The sequence below is a fragment of the Vipera berus genome, assembly GCF_964194415.1.
Source record: "Vipera berus genome assembly, chromosome: 3".
NCBI classification, from domain to species: Eukaryota; Metazoa; Chordata; class Lepidosauria; order Squamata; family Viperidae; genus Vipera; species Vipera berus.
In genome coordinates this window covers 35,600,435-35,625,427 of record NC_138204.1, presented here as the reverse complement: position 1 = coordinate 35,625,427, position 24,993 = coordinate 35,600,435, and the positions used below count along the sequence as shown (strand labels likewise).

At 40.0% G+C, this 24,993-nt stretch overlaps 1 protein-coding gene across 1 annotated transcript in view; it reads right to left on the bottom strand.

The window, feature by feature from the left end:
• Nucleotides 1–24,993, bottom strand: part of ARL8A (ARF like GTPase 8A) — a 51,126-nt gene that overhangs the window by 16,153 nt on the left and 9,980 nt on the right. The window contains exons 2-3 of the mRNA XM_081325861.1: nucleotides 14,848–14,928; nucleotides 13,710–13,783 (exon numbers count right to left, since the gene is read on the bottom strand). Of these exons, the coding sequence (XP_081181987.1) occupies nucleotides 13,710–13,783; nucleotides 14,848–14,928 (155 nt within the window). The remainder of the gene's footprint in view (nucleotides 1–13,709; nucleotides 13,784–14,847; nucleotides 14,929–24,993) is intronic.

Genomic DNA, 24,993 nt, shown 5'->3' with positions numbered 1-24,993 from the left:
GGATCTGGCCTTCTAAAGAGCAGTCAGGGTTGATCTCCTCTAGGACTGACCGGTTTGATCGCCTTGCAGTCCAAGGGACTCGCAGGAGTCTTCTCCAGCACCATAGTTCAAAGGCTTCAATTCTTTGGCGCTCAGCCTTTCTTATGGTCCAGCTTTCACTGCCATACATTGCAACTGGGAAGACCATAGCCTTGACTATACGCACTTTTGTTGACAGGGTGATGTCTCTGCTTTTTAGTGTGCTGTCTAGATTTGCCATGGCTTTCCTCCCCAGGAGCAAGCGTCTTTTAATTTCTTGGCTACAGTCCCCATCTGCAGTGATCTTGGAGCCCAGGAAAATAAAATCTGTCACTACCTCCATTTCTTCCCCATCTATTTGCCAGGAATTGAGAGGGCCGGATGCCATGATCTTGGTTTTCTTAATGTTAAGTTTCAACCCAACTTTTGCACTCTCCTTCTTCACTCGCAACAAGAGGCTCTTTAGTTCCTCTTCACTTTCTGCCATTAGAGTGGTATCATCTGCATATCTTAGGTTGTTGATGTTTCTTCCGGCAATCTTAATTCCAACTTTTGATTCATCTAGCCCTGCCTTTCTCATGATGTGCTCTGCATATAAATTAAATAGGCAAGGCGACAGTATACAGCCTTGCCAGACTCCTTTCCCAATTTTGAACCAATCAGTGGTTCCGTGTCCAGTTCTCACTGTTGCTTCTTGGCCCGCATATAGGTTTCTCAAGAGACAAATAAGATGGTCTGGTATGCCCATCTCTTTAAGGACTTGCCACAGTTTGTTATGATCCACACAATCAAAGGCTTTAGCATAGTCAATGAAGCAGAAGTAGATGTTTTTCTGGAACTCTCTAGCTTTCTCCATGATCCAGCGTATGTTAGCAATTTGATCTCTAGTTCCTCTGCCTCTTCGAAATCCTGCCTGTACTTCTGGTAGTTCTCGATCCACATACTGCTGGAGTCTAGCTTGTAGAATTTTAAGCATAACTTTACTAGCATGAGAAATGAGCGCAATGGTGCGATAGTTTGAACATTCTTTGGCACTGCCTTTCTTTGGAATTGGAATGTAAACTGATCTTTTCCAATCCTGTGGCCACTGTTGAGTTTTCCAAATTTGCTGGCAAATTGAGTGTAGCACTTTTACTGCATCGCCTTTTAAGATTTTGAATAGCTCAGCTGGAATACTGTCACCTCCACTAGCTTTGTTGTTGCTCAGCTTTTCTAAGGCCCACTTCACTTCACATTCTAGGATGTCTGGCTCGAGGTCAGTGACCACCTCATTGTGATTGTCAGGGATGTTAAGCTCATTCCTGTATAGTTCTTCTGTGTAATTTTGCCACCTCTTCTTAATCTCTTCTGCCTCTGTTAGGTCCCTGCCATTTTGGTCCTTTATCATGCCCATTTTTGCATGAAACATTCCTTTCATCTCTCCAATTTTCTTGAAAAGATCTCTGGTCCTCCCTATTCTATTGTTTTCTTCTATTTCTTTGCATTGTTCATTTAAGAAGGCATTCTTATCTCTTCTAGCTATTCTTTGGAATTCTGCATTTAATTGGGCATATCTTTCTTTTTCTCCCTTGCCTTTCGCTTCCCTCCTTTCCTCAGCTATTTGCAAAGCTTCCTCAGACAGCCATTTTGCTTTCTTGCATTTCTTTTTCTTTGGGATGGTTTTGGTTGCTACCTGTTGTACAATGTTGCGAACCTCTGTCCATAGTTCTTCAGGCACTCTGTCTATCAGATCTAATTCCTTAAATCTATTTGTCACCTCTACTGTATATTGAACAGGGATATGATTTAACTCATACCTGACTGGCCTAGCGCTTTTCCCTACTTTCTTTAATTTAAGCCTAAACTTTGCAACAAGAAGCTCATGGTCTGAGCCACAGTCAGCTCCTGGTCTTGTTTTTACTGACTGTATAGAGCTTCTCCATCTTTGGCTGCAGAGCATATAGTCAATCTGATTTCTGTGTTGACCGTCTGGTGATGTCCATGTGTAAAGCCGTCTCTTGGGTTGTTGGAAAAGAGTGTTTGCTATGACCATCGTATTCTCTTGACAAAATTCTATCAGCCTGTGCCCTGCTTCATTTTGTACTCCAAGGCCAAACTTGCCTGTTATTCCAGTTATCTTTTGGCTTCCTACTTTAGCATTCCAATCCCCCATGACGATAAGGACATCATTTTTGGGTGTTAGTTCTATAAGGTGCTGTAGGGCTTCATAGAACCGGTCAATTTCATCCTCTTCAGCACCGGTGGTTGGGGCATAGACTTGGACTACTGTGATATTGAATGGTTTGCCTTGGATTCGAACTGAGATCATTCTGTCATTTTGAGGATTGTATCCCAGTATTGCTTTTCCTACTCTTTTATTGACTATGAAGGCTACTCCATTTCTTCTGAGGGATTCTTGCCCGCAGTAGTATACCTGATGGTCATCTGAATTAAATTCACCCATTCCTGTCCATTTTAGTTCGCTGATACCTAAGATGTCGATGTTTAGTCTTGTCATCTCTTGTTTGACCACGTCCAGCTTTCCTTGATTCATGGATCTTACATTCCAGGTTCCTATGGAGAAAAAATCTTTACAGCATCGGACTTTCCTTTCACCACCAGACATATCCACAGCTGAGCGTCCTTTCGGCTTTGGCCCAGTCGCTTCATTCTTTCTGGCGCTACTAGTACTAGCCCTCTGCTCTTCCCCAGTAGCATATTGGACGCCTTCCGACCTGAGGGGCTCATCTTCCAGCGTCATATCGTTTTGCCTTTTGGTACTGTCCATAGGGTTTTCATGGCAAAGATACTGGAGTGGTTTGCCATTTCCTTCTCCAGTGGATCACGTTTTGTCAGAACTCTCTGCTATGACCTGTCCGTCTTGGGTGGCCCTGCACGGCATAGCTCATAGCTTCATTGAATTACGCAAGCCCCTTCGCCACGACAAGGCAGTAATCCATGAAGGGGTTTCTTTCATTAAAAAGTGCAAATGACACAGAAGAGCTATACAGTGTAGACAGGATATTTGTCAGAGATTCTTAGTCACATCTTAATAAGAAATTACTAAAGATGTTAGAGTTCTTAAGGGTTAGGAAAAAAATAACAGCAGAGAATGAAGGCAAAATTTTAAACTATTGATTCTGTTTATAGATACATTCAATATAGATGAAATTTTGAATTCTAAGAGTCATTTATTATCAGCTTCTTAAACTTCCAAAAAAACAGAACTTTTGCCATTATTTAGGCTTCAACTCTTACTACATCTTAACAGTTTCCTGAATTTGCCCATCTTTCTACCTTCATTGGATCATTCTGATTCACGACTCTTTTCAGAATTGCAGCCACCAACAACCCCAAAGGAAACTGATAAGGTCTTGGGTAATTCAACAGTCAGTTAATCTAACTGTTGGTTGCACACAGCAATTTCATTCACCACAGGCTAACTTACCTCTATGTTCAATTATTCACTAAACAAAATGTGCTAGGCTAGTTCCATTTAAAAAAAAACAGCAGGAAGCAAATACAGGACAATGTCTGCAGATTTTCTAGATTCACTTTTTATGATATAGAAAAACATGAAAACATGTCATAGAGTATTCAAGCAGAATTCAATAACTAAAAATCCAACTGAAGTACAATATACAGTACAACATTTTCAACAAAGGTGAACTCATCCCAGTTGAGTAGTAGCCCAAAATCTGATCTAAAGAAAACAGATACCAAGACATTTTCAGAAATAAAGATATATAAACTATCAGTATTAATATCAAAGAATATGCTACATACCAAATGTATCTTTAGGCTTAGCCATATAATACTTCCCCTTCATGGATTACTGCCTTGTCGTGGCGAAGGGGCTTGCGTAATTCAATGAAGCTATGAGCTATGCCGTGCAGGGCCACCCAAGACGGACAGGTCATAGCTGAGAGTTCTGACAAAACGTGATCCACTGGAGAAGGAAATGGCAACCCACTCCAGTATCTTTGCCATGAAAACCCTATGGACAGTACCAAAAGGCAAAACGATATGACGCTGGAAGATGAGCCCCTCAGGTCGGAAGGCGTCCAATATGCTACTGGGGAAGAGCAGAGGGCTAGTACTAGTAGCGCCAGAAAGAATGAAGCGACTGGGCCAAAGCCGAAAGGACGCTCAGCTGTGGATGTGTCTGGTGGTGAAAGGAAAGTCCGATGCTGTAAAGATTTTTTCTCCATAGGAACCTGGAATGTAAGATCCATGAATCAAGGAAAGCTGGACGTGGTCAAACAAGAGATGACAAGACTGAACATCGACATCTTAGGTATCAGCGAACTAAAATGGACAGGAATGGGTGAATTTAATTCAGATGACCACCAGGTATACTACTGCGGGCAAGAATCCCTCAGAAGAAATGGAGTAGCCTTCATAGTCAATAAAAGAGTAGGAAAAGCAATACTGGGATACAATCCTCAAAATGACAGAATGATCTCAGTTCGAATCCAAGGCAAACCATTCAATATCACAGTAGTCCAAGTCTATGCCCCAACCACCAGTGCTGAAGAGGATGAAATTGACCGGTTCTATGAAGCCCTACAGCACCTTATAGAACTAACACCAAAAAATGATGTCCTTATCATCATGGGGGATTGGAATGCTAAAGTAGGAAGCCAAAAGATAACCGGAATAACAGGCAAGTTTGGCCTTGGAGTACAAAATGAAGCAGGGCACAGGCTGATAGAATTTTGTCAAGAGAATACGATGGTCATAGCAAACACTCTTTTCCAACAACCCAAGAGACGGCTCTACACATGGACATCACCAGACGGTCATCACAGAAATCAGATTGACTATATGCTCTGCAGCCAAAGATGGAGAAGCTCTATACAGTCAGTAAAAACAAGACCAGGAGCTGACTGTGGCTCAGACCATGAGCTTCTCCTTGCAAAGTTTAAGCTTAAACTGAAGAAAGTAGGGAAAAGCACTAGGCCACTCAGGTATGAATTAAATCATATCCCTGTTGAATATACAGTAGAGGTGACAAATAGATTTAAGGAATTAGATCTGATAGACAGAGTGCCTGAAGAACTATGGACAGAGGTTCGCGACATTGTACAACAGGTAGCAACCAAAACCATCCCAAAGAAAAAGAAATGCAAGAAAGCAAAATGGCTGTCTGAGGAAGCTTTGCAAATAGCTAAGGAAAGGAGGGAAGCGAAAGGCAAGGGAGAAAAACATAGATATGCCCAATTGAATGCAGAATTCCAGAGAATAGCTAGAAGAGATAAGAATGCCTTCTTAAATGAACAGTGCAAAGAAATAGAAGAAAACAATAGAATAGGGAGGACCAGAGATCTTTTCAAGAAAATTGGAGAGATGAAGGGAACGTTTAATGCAAAAATGGGCATGATAAAGGACCAAAATGGCATGGACCTAACAGAGGCAGAAGAGATTAAGAAGAGGTGGCAAAATTACACAGAAGAACTATACAAGAATGAGCTTAATGTCCCTGATAATCACAATGAGGTGGTCACTGACCTCGAGCCAGACATCCTAGAATGTGAAGTGAAGTGGGCCTTAGAAAAGCTGAGCAACAACAAAGCTAGTGGAGGTGACAGTATTCCAGCTGAGCTATTCAAAATCTTAAAAGACAGTGCAGTAAAAGTGCTACACTCAATTTGCCAGCAAATTTGGAAAACTCAACAGTGGCCACAGGATTGGAAAAGATCAGTTTACATTCCAATTCCAAAGAAAGGCAGTGCCAAAGAATGTTCAAACTATCGCACCATTGCACTCATTTCTCATGCTAGTAAAGTCATGCTTAAAATCCTACAAGCTAGACTTCAGCAGTATGTGGATCGAGAACTACCAGAAGTACAGGCAGGATTTCGAAGAGGCAGAGGAACTAGAGATCAAATTGCCAACATACGCTGGATCATGGAGAAAGCTAGGGAGTTCCAGAAAAACATCTACTTCTGCTTCATTGACTATGCTAAAGCCTTTGATTGTGTGGATCATAACAAACTGTGGCAAGTTCTTAAAGAGATGGGAGTACCAGACCATCTTATTTGTCTCTTGAGAAACCTATATGCGGGCCAAGAAGCAACAGTGAGAACTGGACACGGAACCACTGATTGGTTCAAAATTGGGAAAGGAGTCCGGCAAGGCTGTATACTGTCGCCCTGCCTATTTAACTTATATGCAGAGCACATCATGAGAAAGGCAGGGCTAGATGAATCAAAAGTTGGAATTAAGATTGCCGGAAGAAATATCAACAACCTAAGATACGCAGATGATACCACTCTAATGGCAGAAAGTGAAGAAGAACTAAAGAGCCTCTTGTTGCGGGTGAAGAAGGAGAGTGCAAAACTTGGGTTGAAACTTAACATTAAGAAAACCAAGATCATGGCATCTGGCCCTCTCAATTCCTGGCAAATAGATGGGGAAGAAATGGAGGTAGTGACAGATTTTATTTTCCTGGGCTCCAAGATCACTGCAGATGGGGACTGTAGCCAAGAAATTAAAAGACGCTTGCTCCTGGGGAGGAAAGCCATGACAAATCTAGACAGCACACTAAAAAGCAGAGACATCACCCTGTCAACAAAAGTGCGTATAGTCAAGGCTATGGTCTTCCCAGTTGCAATGTATGGCAGTGAAAGTTGGACCATAAGAAAGGCTGAGCGCCAAAGAATTGAGGCCTTTGAACTATGGTGCTGGAGAAGACTCCTGCGAGTCCCTTGGACTGCAAGGCGATCAAACCGGTCAGTCCTAGAGGAGATCAATCCTGACTGCTCTTTAGAAGGCCAGATCCTGAAGCTAAAACTCAAATACTTTGGCCACCTAATGAGAAGGAAGGACTCACTGGAGAAAAGCCTAATGCTGGGAAAGATCGAGGGCAATAGAAGAAGGGGACGACAGAGAATGAGGTGGCTGGATGGAGTCACTGAAGCAGTAGGCGTGAGCTTAAATGGACTCCAGAAGATGGTAGAGGACAGAAAGGCCTGGAGGAATGTTGTCCATAGGGTCGCGATGGGTCGGACACGACTTCGCAGCTAACAACAACAACAACAATATAATACTTAGCATGCAGAATGTATCTTCTTGAATATGTTATTTTTATACAGTGCCACATACTGTATACTAATATCTATTGCATCAGGAACCAAAACTCAGTTTGACTCAGAATCCAGATTCAGCTCATTTACTTGACAGCAAGGGGATAGTGGATTATTTTGTAACATTAGCCAATAAGTGGACAAGGGCACAGAATGCTACCTACTAGCTTGCCTATATGGAAAGCGAGGCACAGGCAAAACAGAGCTAATCCAGCACATAAATCTGCAGAAGCAATAGAAGGATTGGCCGCTACTGGAGGTTGCACTCACTGATAAGGGGAAAGACAACCAAGGGTGAAGTAGAAGGACTATGGGTAAAGATGCAGCTTCACAAAAGGGCAGTCTTGAACTGGATATTGTTCAGTTATATGGATTTCAATTCATAGAATTCCTGTCAGCATTACTATAGTTGAAAATAGTGTGAATTAAAATTGTCGTACATGAAGGATGTCTTGATTAGGGAATGCTGATATAAAACATCACATGAACGAATAGCAATACATGTTTCTGACAAAGAAGTCTTTCAGAGATAATTAGAAGTAATCCATGGGAATGCAGGGAAGAAACAAATGCCAACTTTTTATGGGACTACATCATTTTCCCCCATATCTCTCCTTCCTTCCCATCTAGCAGGCTAATAGAAGAGAGGCAGAAAAAGCTGGATAGCTGACCATTCCTACAGTATTATTCTGAAGAGATTAATCGTGTGTGTGTGTGTGTGTGTTTGTAGCTTTTTGAATATGAAGGGGAAAAGTGCTTTGGAATATGTGAAAACGCTCAAATGTCATCTATCTGGAACTTTTTAACACATCTGTATCTTTCCTAAGAGAACCTGGCTGCCCTCTACAAATGAAATGCAATCTTAGAAAAGATATACTGGCTCTGAATTTGGAAGGCAGCACAGCCCTACTATAAGCATTCGTACATAAAGAAAACACAATTCCGCTTTATCTGGACTGAGATTCAACAATGGCTTTTCCTCTAATTCCAATCTCTGTCAAAAATTAGAAAACATTAATTTTTTTTCCTAAATTCGGATGAATAAGTATAAACCTAAGTTTTCAAAAATTCTTCATAATTTCAGCGTATATATTTGGACCCTTTGATTCACCCTTGGCATGAAACAATTGCTTCCCATCTGCCAATCCTAATTTCCTAATTAGCTCTTTAATGAAAACCCCAGGAGTTTTCCCAAGAATTAGGAAACAAGAATCTAAGTTATATGTCTTTGGAACTGAAGATGCTCAATAAGTTTTTGAAAAATGCAAACTCTGATAGTGTCTACCTCCCAAGCACATATTTTATCTTTTTAAAGCTACTTATATTATTGAACTGGGTATACATCTGTGCAAACAATTCCCCTTTTCTAAAAATAAGATGTTGAAACCAGAGCAAAGTATACCTTTTGCAAATATAATCTGAGGAAGAATCACAACTCCATGGCACAATGTTTTCAGTTAAAGACATTGGGTAACAGATCACAGGAAAAAGCTATTAATTCTGCCCTACAATTTTTGATTATCATAATACAGTGCTGGTTTTGATGAAGATTCTAGTGCTGTAAAAAAAAGTAGGCTGGAAAGATTCTAGAAATGCTTGACAGGTCTGAAGTAGAGGATTTGAGAACTACATGGAACCTTGCACTGAATCTTGGAAAGAGAACTTCATTAGCTACTTTCTCCCCCCCCCCCCAAAAAAAAAACACCCCAGAATAAAGTTGTTCTGCCCGCCTACCATAAGAATCAATGAGGTTTTATGAAAAATAGCATTAAAAGGAACAAAACAAGAGAATTTTTCTGAAATGGTAAAATCTGCAGTGGCCTGTAAGAACTTGGCCCTATAACCTATCATTAGATCTTGAATTAAATGGAAACCTGAAGTTTCTCTCCTGCAGAAGTAATGCCTCTTAATAGCATATAAGCAACTCTTTGTGTCAAAGTATTCCAATACAAAAGTGGTTTCTTTATGCATGACACAAGAACGGTAAAGATAAGAAAATACATCCAATGGTTACAAGAATATTCTGAATTATGGGAGCTTAGAGTTAAATATTAGGATTCCATAAAAAATGTCCTATAAAGAACACAAATGTATCAAAGTATCCATGGAGTAGGGGAAGTTATGTCAAAAATATTACTGGGCAAAATGATGCACATTATTCACTATATGTGATATATGTTACCATAACATGCACAATGTTATGTTATGTCTTTATTATACTTCTACTTGATGCCTCTGTGGTGTGTCAATGGATATCACTATGAATGTATATGAGAAAAATCTAGCAGTTATATCAGAATGAGACTTGAAAGACTTAACAACAGACTCTTATATTATTCCAAGGTCTATTATTATTAAGCATACAACTAGTGCAAAGAACATTTTCAACATTAGTATCATTTAATTCACTCAAAATATCTCAACATTGACAAACAGAATTTGCTTGCAGAAAAGACATTAAAAATAGTTGATATCGAAAGTGGAATGTAAGTAGTCCTCACTTAATGACAACTCATCCAGCAACCATTTGAAGTTTTTTTTTAAATCCCATTTATATCCCGCCCTTCTCCGAAGACTCAGGGCGGCTTACAATCTAAAGCACAAATCAATGTGCTTAGCAATAGCCTTCATTCTATGTATATGCCTGCTTATTATTAGGGCTTTCGCCCCCCCCCAGCGGCATTTTTACAAAGTCAGCTTATTGCCCCCAACAATCTGGGTCCTCATTTTACCTACCTCGGAAGGATGGAAAGCTGAGTCAACCTTGAGCCTGGTGGGACTCGAACCTGCACTAATTGCAGGCAGCTGGTGTTACTTAAGGAGGCATTAGCCCACTAGTTTGTCCTGTACAGCTTGACCGGGGGTTGGGGGGGGAGTCACATGATCAAACTTCAGGCGTTTGGCAATCCATCCACGTTTACAACCACTGCATGTGCTTCAACACTCCCCTCTTGCTTATCTCCCCCCATCTCTGGCCTTTTGACTGCCCTGCACTCAGCCACCCAGCCCTGGCAGTGTCCCCAAAGAGTCATGATGCCTCCGCAGAACAGTCCTCCAGAAGCGCTGCCGAGGCTTTCCAGGGAGAAAGCTGGGGCAAGAGTGAGCAAAGGGCTTTGTCAGTGCTGGGTTTACTTTATCCCCCACTGAAACCTGCAAGCTGGTCCTCTAGAAGCTCTTACCACAAAAACTGCAGAGTGTACACTGTGACTCCTGGAAGTCGTCACCCTTCTGCTGCCTCAACTCCAAACAGCATCTCCTGCACAGCTGCCACCTTCACCTGGGGAACTGATGCCACCTCTCCTGCCTCACCCATTGATAGAGAGCACCTCACTATGATGTCCCCAAATTTTGATTGCAGGGGCACTGCAATGACCAGAACTTTTGAGGATCACTTAAAATTACCATTCATTAAGCACCATTGTAAGTTCAAATGGTTGCTGAATGAATGGTTGCACCTGAGAACTATCGGTATGTGTGAAATCTGAATCAATTTTGTGTTTTCTTCAGAAAAATAATCATCTGAATTTCTGAATGAATTGATCTCTAGTTTCTGGCCCCGCCCCGAGTCTGTCTAGGCATCAGGCCTTCAATACTCACCCTGCGAAGATCGAGAGATCCTTCGCTTTCTTGGCTGCTCCAGGCCTTCGGTGCGTTCACAGAAAATGGAGGCCTAAAGTAATGCAAGATCACGTGAAATCAGTGGGGCGAGATCTCACGCTACTGATCTTGCGTGATCTCATAGTACTTTAGGCCTCTGTTCTCTGCAACAGAGAAGAGAACTGAAGCTGGGGGCCACTTCTGTGTGTCTCCGGAGGCTGGATCCAGACGCCGGAGGTCTTTTCCAAGCCACTGCCACCCAGATCTGAGGCCGGGGGACGCTTCTGCAGACCTCCGGAAGATCGATCCAGGCTTCGGAGGCCTTTTCCAGGCTGCTGCCACCCAGATCATCTTAACGAGCAAGGGAGTGATCTCGTTCGAGATACGAGATTCACCCCGAGTTTTCAAGTTACGAGTGGAATGGGCAGGTTCCATTACACTCATAACTCAAGGACTACCTGTAATTAAAGACAAGGATTAAGAATTTGGATGACTGTTGTTGTTGGCCAATCAAGCACTTGTAGCATGAGAAAAGACTTTGCATCAAGAAACAAGGCCTGGTTATTGCTCTCATGCTACAACTCTGAAATACAGTGGAAGATAAATGACAAGCTGACAACTTTTGCTTCTGAACAGAGTTTATTTATGTATTATTAATCAGATTTCTAGGCCACTCAACCCATACCAATTCTGTGCAGCATACAGAATAAAATAATTAATACAATACAAACAGAAGATGATAATCTATGAATTAAATTAACAATATATTAAATTTCCACAATGGACACATTTCCTGACCTAGTGATTAGCAGAAAGGCCAGGTCTTCCAGGGCTGTTTAAACCAGGGCTTTTCAACCTTTTCACCCACTGTACCACTTTTAGTATATGGCAACATCCAAGTACCACCAGTCACCTAGCAAGGTGTCAAAAACGTGATGACCAAAAAAAAAAAAAAGGAAAAAAGTGATGAAATACAGGTAGTCCTCAACTTACAACAGTTTGCTTAGTGACTGTTTGAAGTTATAATGGCACTGAAACAAGTGCCCCCCAAGCCACAGCCGAGCAAGACACCTGCCTGCCCGCCCGGCGGCGCTCTTCCTCCTGTCCGAGGTTTTCATTGTGAACATTTCTGTTGAGGATTGGCAGTGGGGGTGGGGTGGGTGGGGTGTTTGGTTTTTATTCCCCGTCTGCTGGGTGGTTGCAGCAGGTTTTGGTCACTTCACATGACCCTGGGACACTGTGACCGTCATAAATATGAATCAGTTGCCAAGCATCTGAATGTAAATCTTAAGACCCTGGAGATGCTGCAACATTTCAGCTGATGGGCACTTCTTCTGGGCTCAGCAGAAGTGCCAGGATCAGCGCCGAGCTCCAGTTGGAGCCTGGCACTGATCATGGCACTTCCGCTGAGCCCTGACAGCCGTGCAGCTCCAGCCATCTCGCGCTCAGGCTTGTGCGGTGCTGCCACCGATTAAGCTCATTCCCCTCCCCCACTACCACTTTTCTAGGATGGTTGCGTACCACCTGCCAAGTGCCAGTGTACCACAGCTGGTGCCCGTACCACTGGTTAAAAAGCCCTGCTTTAAACAATGGCATGGTTGGGGTGATTTAAACCTGAAGGGCAGTTAACTTTTCCACAGGGCAGGTGCCACAAGTCCATTTAATGACATTATTTTAACTATAGGACTTGCATTATGCCAATTTTGTCAGATCTGCCTGGAGAGGCTAAAGCAATGGGAAAAGGATAGTCTCTCATCCAGGCCCTTTAAAGATACCTTGAATTGTATCCAGAAGCTTCCTGGTAACCAGTGCAGTCTGTGCAGCAAAGGTATTACACAGATGTGAAAAAATGCCTCTGTAACTACCTGCACCAGACAGTTTCCAAGCTGTCTTCCACTCTTCCATTATTGAGTGTATTGCAATTGTTTACATGTGAGATAACTAGAATCTGAGTGACTATGAGAAGAGATTCATGGTCCAGGAAAGGGCATAACTAGCATACTGGATAAATCAAGGAAAAGCCCCCTATCCACAGCTGTAATGAGAGGAGGCAAAAGTTTGCTATGATGCCTGACTTGCACTTAGCTATACTATAGTTAAAGAGTTAGAACTAACTGCAAGTTTCCATCCTTCTTTGTGTATTATTCCTGCCCCTCCATAAGGAAGCATCAAGCATATCTTACTTACCATTCCCTTAGTAATGGTATTAATTAATTAATCAGTGGAACAATCTGCCTCCAGAACTGGTCAATGCTCCAACACTGGAAGTTTTTAAGAACAGACTGGACAGCCATTTGTCTGAAATGGTATAGGGTTTCCTGCCCGAGCAGGGGGTTGGACTAGATGACCTCCAAGGTCCCTTCCAAGTTCATTATGTTGTTGTTGTTGTTATTTATTATTATTATATAAAACTTTTATTCATAAAGTATGAAACTCAGTCAACTGAACACTCAAATTGACTGGCACTAATGGTTGACACAGGTTGCTGCCAGCATCCTAGGTATCAACCAGGTATCTCCTTAAAATGTAAGATGTTCCGAGTAACACAGTTTTTTGTAGCTTTGCTGGAGTTATTGCAGGAAGCTGCAATTTCTTGATGTATTTTGCAACGTTTTTGGACATAGTTCCCAGTGCCCCGATGACAATGGGTATCACTGTTACATGTTGCATCCATAATCGCACAGTTTCGATGGCCAGGTATTTCGTAATCTTTTCCAGTTCTTTTTCTTCGACTCTGGCATCTCCTTGTACAGCAATATCAATCAAGTGTACGCTTCAATCAAGTGTATGACTGTGATATCTGGCGTGTTGTGTTCCAAATGGCGATCTGTCTGTATTCGGAAGTCCCACAAGATCTTCACCCTCTCATTCTCGACAACTTTTTCCACCCTATATTCCCACAACTTTTTGGACACAGGCAAGTCATATTATTATTATTATTATTATTATTATTATTATTATTATTATTATTATTATTATTATTATTATTATTATTATTATTATAGTATGCAGACAAGAATTACTTACACTATTGCACTAACACCACGGCAATATCTCTCCCACATGCTACGAAAACGAGGTTGACCTCCAATGTCCCAGAGCTATAAAGAGAGAGAAGCAAAAAGGATACGAAAAGAGGAGGATGTTGAGGCCTTACAAATAGATTTATCCATGACTTCCATATGCAATACTCTACATGCATATTCTATTTTCTAAATAATTTTCTAAATACAATTCTCCCCACTTACTTCATGGGCCACATTCACTTATAGCTAAGGAAAATAAAGCTGGAGGATTATCAAGATAGCCCAGAAAATGGATTCCTCAGCTGCAATTCTAGATCCTACCGAGAAATGTTTTCACATTCACAAAACATGCAAAATTCTTCATACTTCAAACTATTAATATGCATTAAAATATATATCCAAAAAGACTGAAATGACAGGAAATATATGCACTAAATTAACATATTCATATTTTTTCTCATCACTTTAATATGTCTATACCAACTATTGATACGTTGCTAACACTTCTTTTCAAATTCCCACTGAAGTCCTATCTTTTCCTAAAAAGCTGGATAATAAATCATCTATATAATCTACAGAAAAAATTGCCTTAATAAACAAATGTCAACCAATCTGCCTTTATTTTAGCTGACTTAAGCCTCCAGAGTTGGGAATCCTTGGCTCACAAACAGCATACAGCACTCATGTTGCAGCCTCCGAGAATAGTACAGACCATAAACAAGCTGTAAGAAGCACTAAAACCACTGTGCTCTGAAAACCCACTTCCTCCATCTGAACCCAACTGAAAGTAGCCCAACATTTCGGTAATATTCCCTTTCTATGCTCCTGTCCTGCTTTTAAGAAGTCACAGTGCCTTCATCTACAGAAAGGTTCCTGTTGCATAAACATCTAAAAAGTGAGCCTTTCACAGCATGCCTTCCGGAATCAATTTTCACAACATCTATCAAGGCATCCAAAGAAAGGAGAGTCAGCTTATTTCAGCATCTAACAGCCAGCATATGTCACTTCATATGTGAAAGAAGCAGATAAATTTTAATTTCTGTTAATTAGATTTAATTTGTTGATCTGCCTGGATGGCCACAATCTAGAGTACCCCAAACACTATGTTTGAAATCTAGTCAGGGTATTTTGTATCTTACCTTTATAGTTACATTTCCCTTGGTGATTTTCCTCATGTTGAAGCCCACGGTTGGGATCATATCTTCATTGAACTGTCCAGACTAAACAAAATTTAAAAAAAATTAGTCATTCATTAGAAATGTCTAGCTTTCTGTTTAGCTTTTCGACAGCTCCATTCTTACAACAGGGGGAGATATAATAGAAATCAAAGGACTGAAAGGGATTTTAATTTCTAGATTGCAATGACTGCAACTTTTTTTTTAGATGATCAACTTATCAAACAACAATCCCATTCAGGAAGGGAGGAAGAGGAAGAGAAAGGAGAAAAAGCAGTCTCAAAGACATGAAGTAAAAGCTACCCCATCTGTCAATATGGATAGACCACAGACGATTCTCAAGTAGATCCACTGAATCCCACTGGTACCCCAGGTGTTCATTGTAATATCTAGCATTTGGGTGTCCTTAATTTTTAAAAAAAAACCTGTTAGATTGCTGTTAAACAGTCTATTTTAGCATACAACTATAATTAAAATTGCAACTAATACTCATAAGTTGTATAGGAATGTAAACTCATTTGTCATTTCCATGTTGGGTATTAGAAAGTGTACAAAATATAATCCGTATCAGACTGCAGCCTAATTGAAAATGACAACTGGAAGTATTTTATGGATCTCAATTGTTTATCTGATAGAAATCAACTGAACTAATCCACAGATAAAATATAGCACAAAACATAGTAACTTAGTAATAGTAAATTTTCATTTAAGTGAAATAGAATTTATTAAAATATGCTTATTTATCTCATTATTTATTATTGTGATTTTTTTTTCCAAACAAGAGGGGAAAAAGTATTAAACTGAGCAATTTCAGATGAAAAGATTATTTATTTATTTATTTATTTATTTATTTATTTATTTATTTATTTATTTATTTATTTATTTATTTATTTATTTGCTTATTGTTACTTATTGCTAGTTGTCCTGGATCTGTGTTCCATATATCTTGCAACATTTGTCTCAGAATAATCTTAGAAATTAATTTTATCTACCCACTGCTCTTGTCTTTTAATAATTTACAATTTTAAAATGATCATCATTTAAACATTTATCATTTTAAATTTGGTAGCAGAGATTTAAGAATCTTGCAAGTATATCTAAGTGTCAGCAATGAATTTATCTAACTCTGATTTAAAAATGGAGAGCTTTTAGCCTCTGGCTTTTAAAGATTTGGCACATCAGCAAATCTTCCATGATTCTCAGTCTCTGTGTTTTCTCCCTCAGCTTTTCATTTTAAAAGGCATATCCTGATCTTGCCAGAGAGATAATAATAGACTGCTCAAAAGCTGCATCAATAGGCCCGCAAGCTCACACTGCACTGGGATTTTAATGCAACATGCTACTCCAGACCTTGTTTTTCCAACAATGGTAAGGTTTGACTTAAGCAATAGATTCAAATATCCTCATTTTTCTGTCCAACTTTTTTTTTCTGACACAGACCATCAATACTGCACAGTAGAAAATTTATATTATTATTAGATTCCCAACAGAGGCGATAAACAAGTCTTTAAAAGATATAAAAGTTATATATTTGAAAAACATTAAGTGAAAATTTAAGGCAATCTTCCCCAATCCAGTGCGCAACAATAGTTAAAATGTTAGACTAGAAAGACAAAAGACCCAAATTTCAGACCACTCTTAACTTGAGTGGATGATTTTGAACCAGTCTCTCTCTCTCAATCCACCCTACCTCATAGGGTGCTTTGTGGAAAAACTGGAAGAAGGATCATTACATGCAGTATATTGCCTTGAGTTCCTGAATGAAAGCAGGGATATCAATCTAATAAATAAACTGGGCTTCAGAGCTGGGAGCAAATCTTCGGATGTTTAGAGGACAGCAAGGCTCTTAAACTGTTTTTAAGAGAAGCTACTAGATCAGGCACGTGACATGACGTATCACGACTTTTCCCCCATTGCCGGCAATGAGGTGGGCGCGGTTTCGGTGTGACACATCCAGCCCGTGAGCCAGCTGTTTGACATGCCTGTACTAGATCTTTACAACAGGGACTATCTTTTTGAATTTCTTGAAGAAACCATAGATGTGATAAGCAAGAATGGCTCTCTACAATCTAAGATTTAATCAAAAGAAGCTCCATGGTCTCATCAGAGACTTGTATATTGCCTCAACATAGTCTGATTTCCTTCAGCATCAGCAACATGTACACAATTAGGCTAGATAGCTGACTATTTTAGGCTCTAACACAGCACTGTTACAACTTGCATTCCTGTCTTTTGATATATCCAAAAAGTTGCCTTTCAGTATATTGTTCCAGTACTAAAATCCATTCATCCTTGACATATATTTATGATGGTTTGTTTCCCAAGCTAATCATAATGCAAGAGGCCTTGAGCCAAAATTCATGGGGCTTCCATAAATCAGAGGAAGAAAACAAATGATTCTAACATTTGTTTTGCAATAGCTCAGAAACATTTCACTGTATTGGAAAAAGGACCTGACAATTTTTCCTGTTACTAAATAATTATGTAAGTAATGAGGATTTACCTGATGGTAAAAGGAAAAAAAAGATAGATGAAGAATATTATAAGATGACAGATAACCACTGGGAGCTGAACTTACAGAAAAATTCATCTCCATCACTTAACTGTAATATTGTTCAAACCTTCAGCCAATGTCAAAGAAGAGCCCCATCAGAGAAAGGATAAGAGATAGAGAAAGGTGCAAGAAAAAAATAGACACTATTCCTCTTCACATCTTCAGTTTAGTTTTATACACACACACACACACACACACACACACAGAGAGAGAGAGAGAGAGAGAGAGAGAGAGAGAGAGAGAGAGAGAGAGAGAGAGAGAGAGAGAGAGAGAGAGAGAGAGAGAAGGCATCCTATTGTAAAGAGGAGGAACAACTGGTCATTAATTACAATAAATCCAAACTTTTAGTTTTTTCCAATAAAAGATGAAGGTAGGTACAAGTGCATAAACTCCCATGAACTAGAAAAAGTTAAATATTTTAAATATTTGGCCACAGCGATCAGGCTTCTAAGAAATTAACAGCTCAGGTTAATTCAGTGACTTCTGTTGCCCAAAGGCAGCAGTATTATACATTAGCTATAACCAAATTTTATACCAGCAAGAGGCAAATTACATTCCAATAGCAATTAAACTGTTTATGATTGTTTATGATTGAAATAGCTGCCTATTATATTTTATGCAGTTTAGCCCATTTATATGAGGTCATATAAAATTATTCATTTGAACATTTATTTTTCTCTTATTTGTAATTTTAGCCAAAGACCATTTTGAAGAAACTTAATAATGTATGATGAATATATGTTAATTTTTACAGAAATGGTTTAAAGCACACAGAAAATAAAAGGAAGAAATATAAAACCAAATGTCAAAATGCCACAGCAGTTAAATCAGGACACAAGAGAAAATAAAAACATATTGTATACTGTCTTTCAGTACTAGAAAGACTCAAGACACTTATGCCCAGTTTTCTGAACTACAATTTTCATAGTCCTTTTTCATTCACCAAGATTGCTAGGGTTTATGGGAATTGGAAGCCAAAAAGATTAGTCTGCCTGTCCTTGCATGAGTTACTAAATAGTAGCCAAAAATATACTCCAAATTTAAACAGGCAAAATAACTTTCATAATTCAAGAGCTATCACAAACTATTCATATCCCTTGATGATTTATCCTTGGCATGCAGGTGATACCAAAATAAAAGCATGTTCAGCAAATTGTAAGGAAGTAAAATATACCTGGACATGCAGAGTAAAATATACCTGGACATGCAGAGAAGCACTGGCAGCTAGCTGTAACATGCTACAGAAATGCAACATATTTTTATTTCTATGTATTACAACGGACACTTCCAAATGATATTTGCTATTTATGGTCTCAAATGTGACACAGCTTCCAGCATCATATTTTTTCAACTATAATAGTGGGATTCACATGTGTCCTATATCAATCAGATGATGTGAGCCCAGAGTTTAGTTGTCTGGAATTGTGCCCACTTTTCCAGAAAAAAGATAAGAGCTCTTGGGGACTAGAAAGTGTGAAAGAGAGCACTTGCTTTCAAATAACTGCTTTATGATCAGCTGTGCCCTCCATAGCAATGACTTTGCAACAGTACTTACTATATATTCTTAACATTCTAGATGTGCTTACTAGCCCCAAAAGGTTGGGGTCCCTGAATACAGCAGTGACATTAGCCACCCAGTGTAAGAACTGCATACCCTAATTAGGTTTTGCAGACCGAAGCCAAAAATGTTATAGGAGCATACTATCCTGCTCCCACTCACACACAAACACACACATACCACGGAAGATTCAAGGGGTTTATTGAGGCTCTCAAGCCCTCCAAGGGTCTTCCCCGGGGAATCCCAGTCCAGCAACAAGGCAACCCCCCCCACCCATGCGTGTCCCAACTCCGTTCTGAAATGACTCCCGCATGAATCTACAAAGCTGGATTCACACACACCGAAGTCCACCATCAAATTATATGAAGCCGCTGGGAGAGATCATCCGTAGCTTCGGGGTGAAATATCATCAATATGCTGATGATACCCAGCTATTCATCTCCACCCCGAACCAACCCAGTGATGCCCTCGATGTGATGTCCCGTTGTCTGGAAGCGGTACAGATTTGGATGGGAGAAAACAGGCTTCGACTCAACCCGGCCAAGACTGAGTGGCTGTACATACCGTCATCTCGTTTAGTCCAAGAGGTTCCATCTCTGACTATAGGAGGAGAGATGTTACCTCCCATTGATAGAGCACGCAATCTGGGCGTCCTCCTAGATTCACGACTCAGTTTTGAGGATCACATTGGAGCCGTGGCTAGGGGGGCATTTGCACAGATTCGTCTTATATACCAATTGCGCCCCTTTTTGGACCGAGATGCCCTACGTACAGTCACCCACGCACTCGTTACCTCCCGTATTGATTACTGTAATGCTCTCTACATGGGGCTGCCCTTGAAGACCATCCGGAGGCTTCAGCTGGTGCAGAGTGCAGCTGCACGGGTTGTGATGGGAGCTCCCCGATACTCCCATATTACACCCCTCCTGCGTGAGCTGCATTGGCTACCAGTTGCCCTCCGGGTGAGATTTAAGGTGCTGGTACTTACCTTTAAAGCCCTACATGGCTTAGGTCCGGGATACTTGCAGGACCATCTGCTGCCGGGAACAAATTCCCATCGTCCAGTACGCTCACACAGAGAAGGCCTCCTCAGGGTACCGTCAGCTAGGCAATGTCGGCTGGCGACCCCCAGGGGGAGGGCCTTCTCTGTGGGAGCGCCAGCCCTATGGAATCAGCTCCCCCCTGAGCTTCGGATGGCCCAAAACCTCCAATCCTTTCACCGCGGCCTCAAAACACACCTGTTCCACCAGGCTGACCTAGACTGACAGGCATTTTAATTAATTTATATTTAGTATTTTTAATTCATTTTTTAAATTCTCTAATTTTAATTTATTGCACTGATGTTCTCAATTTCATTTTATCTTGATTTCTGTACTTATTATATGTTTTGTTGTTAGCCGCCCTGAGTCCTTCGGGAGATAGGGTGGGATATAAATCCCATCAATAAATAAATAAATAAATAAATAAATAAATAAATAAATAAATAAATAAATAAATAAATAAATAAAATAAATTCCAAGGCAAGGCATATCTGAAAATAGCTCCAAGAGTCACGGCATGAATCCAGGGTCTAGGTCCACCATCTGGGTCAGGAAGATCAACAGGCATTAAAATGGACATGTTGTTCCCAGCATTTAGCATCTTGCTCTGCTAAACAGCCACAGCCTGGTGCAGTCCAGCAAGAGGGGCAAGGCTATCACCTCACGAGTAACTGGGCTGAACACCATTGCTCCTGCCTCTTCTCCAGTCTGGGTATTCTTGGATCAAGTAGAGGAGGCAGTTCCTTCTCATTTGCGCTGGCTACTGCCGCTGCATGCTCTCTCCTCCTGAGGTCTCAGCTGTGTCTTGACCATCCCATGCTCAGACAGCTGCTTGTCTGGTCATTCCCCCTGCAACTGCTCCAATGTGCTTGGCCTGCTGATCCTGTCTTGGGAACATCAGCTACCTCCAGGCGTGCTGCCACGTCCCCCTCCCCTCCGATATGCCTGGGACTGGCTCATCCTCCTCCAAGCTGGCATTCAGGGAAACATCCAGGGGAAGCTTCCAAGGAGGCCATCACAAATACTCCCACTCACTTTTGGCAAACTGCATTACATTTTGTTCTGGAAATATGTGTGGAAACTTCTGGCATCCTTAGGACTAAGAAACTTATTACATCAAAAGTGTCATTATGTCATAACATTCCAATCTAGAGTGCACGTGATTAAATGAGTGAAGACTACACTGACAGGCCTTCAGGGTTTTCCTCAGTTTCATTTATAACTTAAATAAAGTTGTAGAAATCAAAAATATAGTTGCCAAATGTGTAGAATTATTTCATATGTATGAGAATGTCAGGAGGGTAGGAAAGTATAAAGCCTATCAACGTTTCTATCTGTTTACAAATAATTTAGGATTGTCAATCAAGTGTTCAGATTTGAGTTAGGACGCTGAGCTTGTCGATCAGAAGGTCGGCAGTTTGGCGGGTCGAATCCCGAGTGCCGCGTAGCAGAGTGAGCGCCTGTTCCTCGTCCCAGCTTCTGCCAACCTAGCAGTTCGAAAGCACGTAAAAATGCAAGTAGAAAAATAGGGACCACTCCGGTGGGAAGGTAACAGCGTTCCGTGCGCCTTTGGCGTCTAGTCATGCCGGCCACATGACCACGGAGACGTCCTCGGACAAGCGCTGGCTCTTCGGCTTTGAAACGGAGATGAGCACCGGCCCCTAGAGTCGGAAACGACTAGCACGCACGTGCGGGGGAACCTTTACCTTTACCTTTTACAAAACAATACAAATTCATAATAGCTAGTCATCTAGCTAACCCTCTCTAAAATAATGCAAAATAACACATAGTTTAATCAAAATAGCAATTACATTTAAGAGCAATGACTATTCCTTTCTATATAAATGAAATTCAGTGTAGATAACCATGTCAGAGAGGTAGTAAACATAAGGCCTTTTTTCCCTTTAGATGTGCTCATTTAGAGGGCATTTCCTCATGTACAGTCACCCCCATAGGATAAATGTTATCGAAGTATTTCTATTCAACAAACTGAACACAATCTGTTGGATTTAATTGTGAAAAATCTGAATTCATGCTCACAATCTTAAAGCAGATAGTTCCCCTAAAATAATTATCTTTTAATTGAGTCATTTACTGATAATAGAAAGAGCTTCGAAAAGAGGATGATGAAGTAGCAAGTATGCTAAAATTATAATTTTATGCTACTAATTCACATGCAGTTTTGCTATAAGTCAACAAACGGGTTCTACAGGATTGTTCTCCCTGAAGAAGCAGAAGAAACCAACTATGCTCTACCAAGAAAAGTTTCTCCTGCCATTTATTTCCTTGGCTGAAGTGGGGAAAAGGCCCAATCAATATCTCCTCCTTTTGGAGAAGCTCATACGGTGGTACCTTGGTATTCAACTGTTTTGAAACTCATCAAATTTGATACTCAACATATTTTGATGATAAAATTTTGTCCCAGCATTCATCATTTGTTTGGCATTCAATGCACAAGCTAGAACTTGTTGGTGTCGGCTGTCTTATGACTCACTACATTATTCCTTATGGGAAAATTTGTTTGGTACTCATTTTTGGTAGTCATTGCATTTCCCAGAACCAATTAAAGATGAGTATCGAATACCACTGTATGCTGATACATACACAGAAACCTTTCTTAAGCAATAGCATAGGGGGTCTTCAAACTTGGCCCTTTTATGACTTGTGGACTTCAAGTCCCAGAATTCCTCACCCAGGCACGCTGGCTGAGGAACTGTGGGAGTTGAAGTCCACAAGTCATAAAAGGGCCAAGTTTGAAGACCCCTGCAATAGCAGAATCCCATGGTGTGCAATCTCTTAATAATAATCCTCACACCATCTTTCAATACAAAAGAAGATAATCTTCTTTGTAAACCATGAGGATAAACAAAAACTATCCTGGTATAGAATCAGTGACAACAGACAATGAATGTACAGTAATCCAAGAATTTTCTTACAGCTACAAGCCTATTTTTAAAAATAACCTTTTAATAGTTTAATAGTTTAAATAATTTAATAAAAAGGCATTATTTCAGAAGTTAAAAAGCCTCCAGTTCTTTGAACTACTGGATTATGTCTCTATTATTCCTGATCATCCAAATGCTGACTAAAACTTACAAGAATTGAATTTAACATGGACAAAATGGATTCCCAAATCTGCTCTATATAATCCATATATGCTGTGATATAGATTTCCTTTAATGAAATTTTCAAATTGAGATTTTCTAGGGCTGCAATAATTTACTGGGAATTTTTGCCACTATTGGTATGATGCCCTGAAGAGACTGACAATACAGTACTAGTTTTCTCACATCATTTCGGCCTAGGACTAAATCCCTATTTCAAACTCTTTAGCAGCTAAGATTTTCAAGCCCTTGATATCAGCTAGGACTTGTATCTCTGCTTTAATAATATTTACCTTTTAAAGTGATATATTTGATATTGTTGTTTTTATACAAAGTTTTTTATCCGTTTGTTGTGTACTGGCAGGCTCATCTTTGGCAAGATGGGTGACTATATTAATTAATTATAAATTTTCCCTTTTCTTTTACATGTCTCCAAAGTTATAGGAATTTATATATGCTGGTAGCTGGAAAACCCAGCCACTTAGATTACAACCAGCTAATAGAAGCATTGTAATCTTATCTTAAGTAATCTTAAAGATTCAATGTATCTATTTAACATATGTTAGCAATATATGTTTAGGATATCTACTAGCTTAAATTACAGGGAGCAAGTATAATTTATCTGTGCAATTAAAACAGAATGGCACTGAAATATCACTGAACAATAGATGTCTAATTAACGCTTAATTAATAGCACAACCATGATAGTTCTACTGTTTTGATCCTGCACAGCAGTCAGCTGAGGACAAGCGTGAGAGAGAGGAAAATATACAGAAAGGGCTACTCAGTCTCTCAGGCTACTGCAGGCAGGAGAAGGACTGCAGGGAACTTAACTGTTTTTCAGATATAATTGTGCAATTAATCAATTTTATGGAAATAGAAATTTCTAAGTCACTATGCCAACTGTTCCTTCAAAAGAAGAGATGGACATATTATAAAATTTGCATATGAAACTATCCACCTGACCTGCAGTTTAACATCACACACAACACAACTAGAATATGTAAACTTTGCATTGATCTGCAATCTCTTTTGAGAAACAGCCAATCTGCTGCATAGCCTTCCTAAATGGAGGCCGGATTATGCCATCTCAGATATGGGAACTATTTTGGAACTCAGCGAAGTGGAACGGAGAGAATATGAGGGTGCAGCAGCCCTTGGGTTGCTTATAAAGGGGGCTGGATTGCAAGTGCCCAAATTTTGTTCATATGCTTGCAGGGGTGCTGCAGCAGCCACAATTTCAGGTACACATTATAAGTCCCTTCGTTCAATGCTGCTGTAATTACAAACAGTCTCTGAATGAACAATCTTAAGTCGAGAACTACCTGTATTTCTTGTTTTTATTTCCAATTTGTTAATTAAAATTATACTTAAAAACAATTATTTAATTTCTGCCATATTAAAAACTTCCTAATCATATCAAAGAAAAAAAATTAACTATTGCTTGGTATTCAAAATGATCTGTCATTTGTACTATAGTAGTTGCAAACCATAATCCAAATCATAAATTAACTCTGACAAAGCAAGATTTCTGCTATGTAAGTTGATGTCTAAATCAATAAACTGCGGTATTCAGTTCCAAGAGTCAGGGTACAAAAAAAAACCAGCAACAACCCAGCAATAAATAAGATTTGGCAGTGTCAGGATTGAATTATTAAATATTTTCTTATGTTTTCATTGTGGATTCCATACATTTTTCCGAAGTACTGTACATGGAATTTCACTTCAATTTTCTGATTGCCAAAGTTTATTTGGGAAAATCCAAATTGCGAGAAAAAAGTAGCTACAAGACACAGCCACACTTTATTTATTTATTTACAGATAGTCATTGACTAAGACCATTTGTTCAGCAAC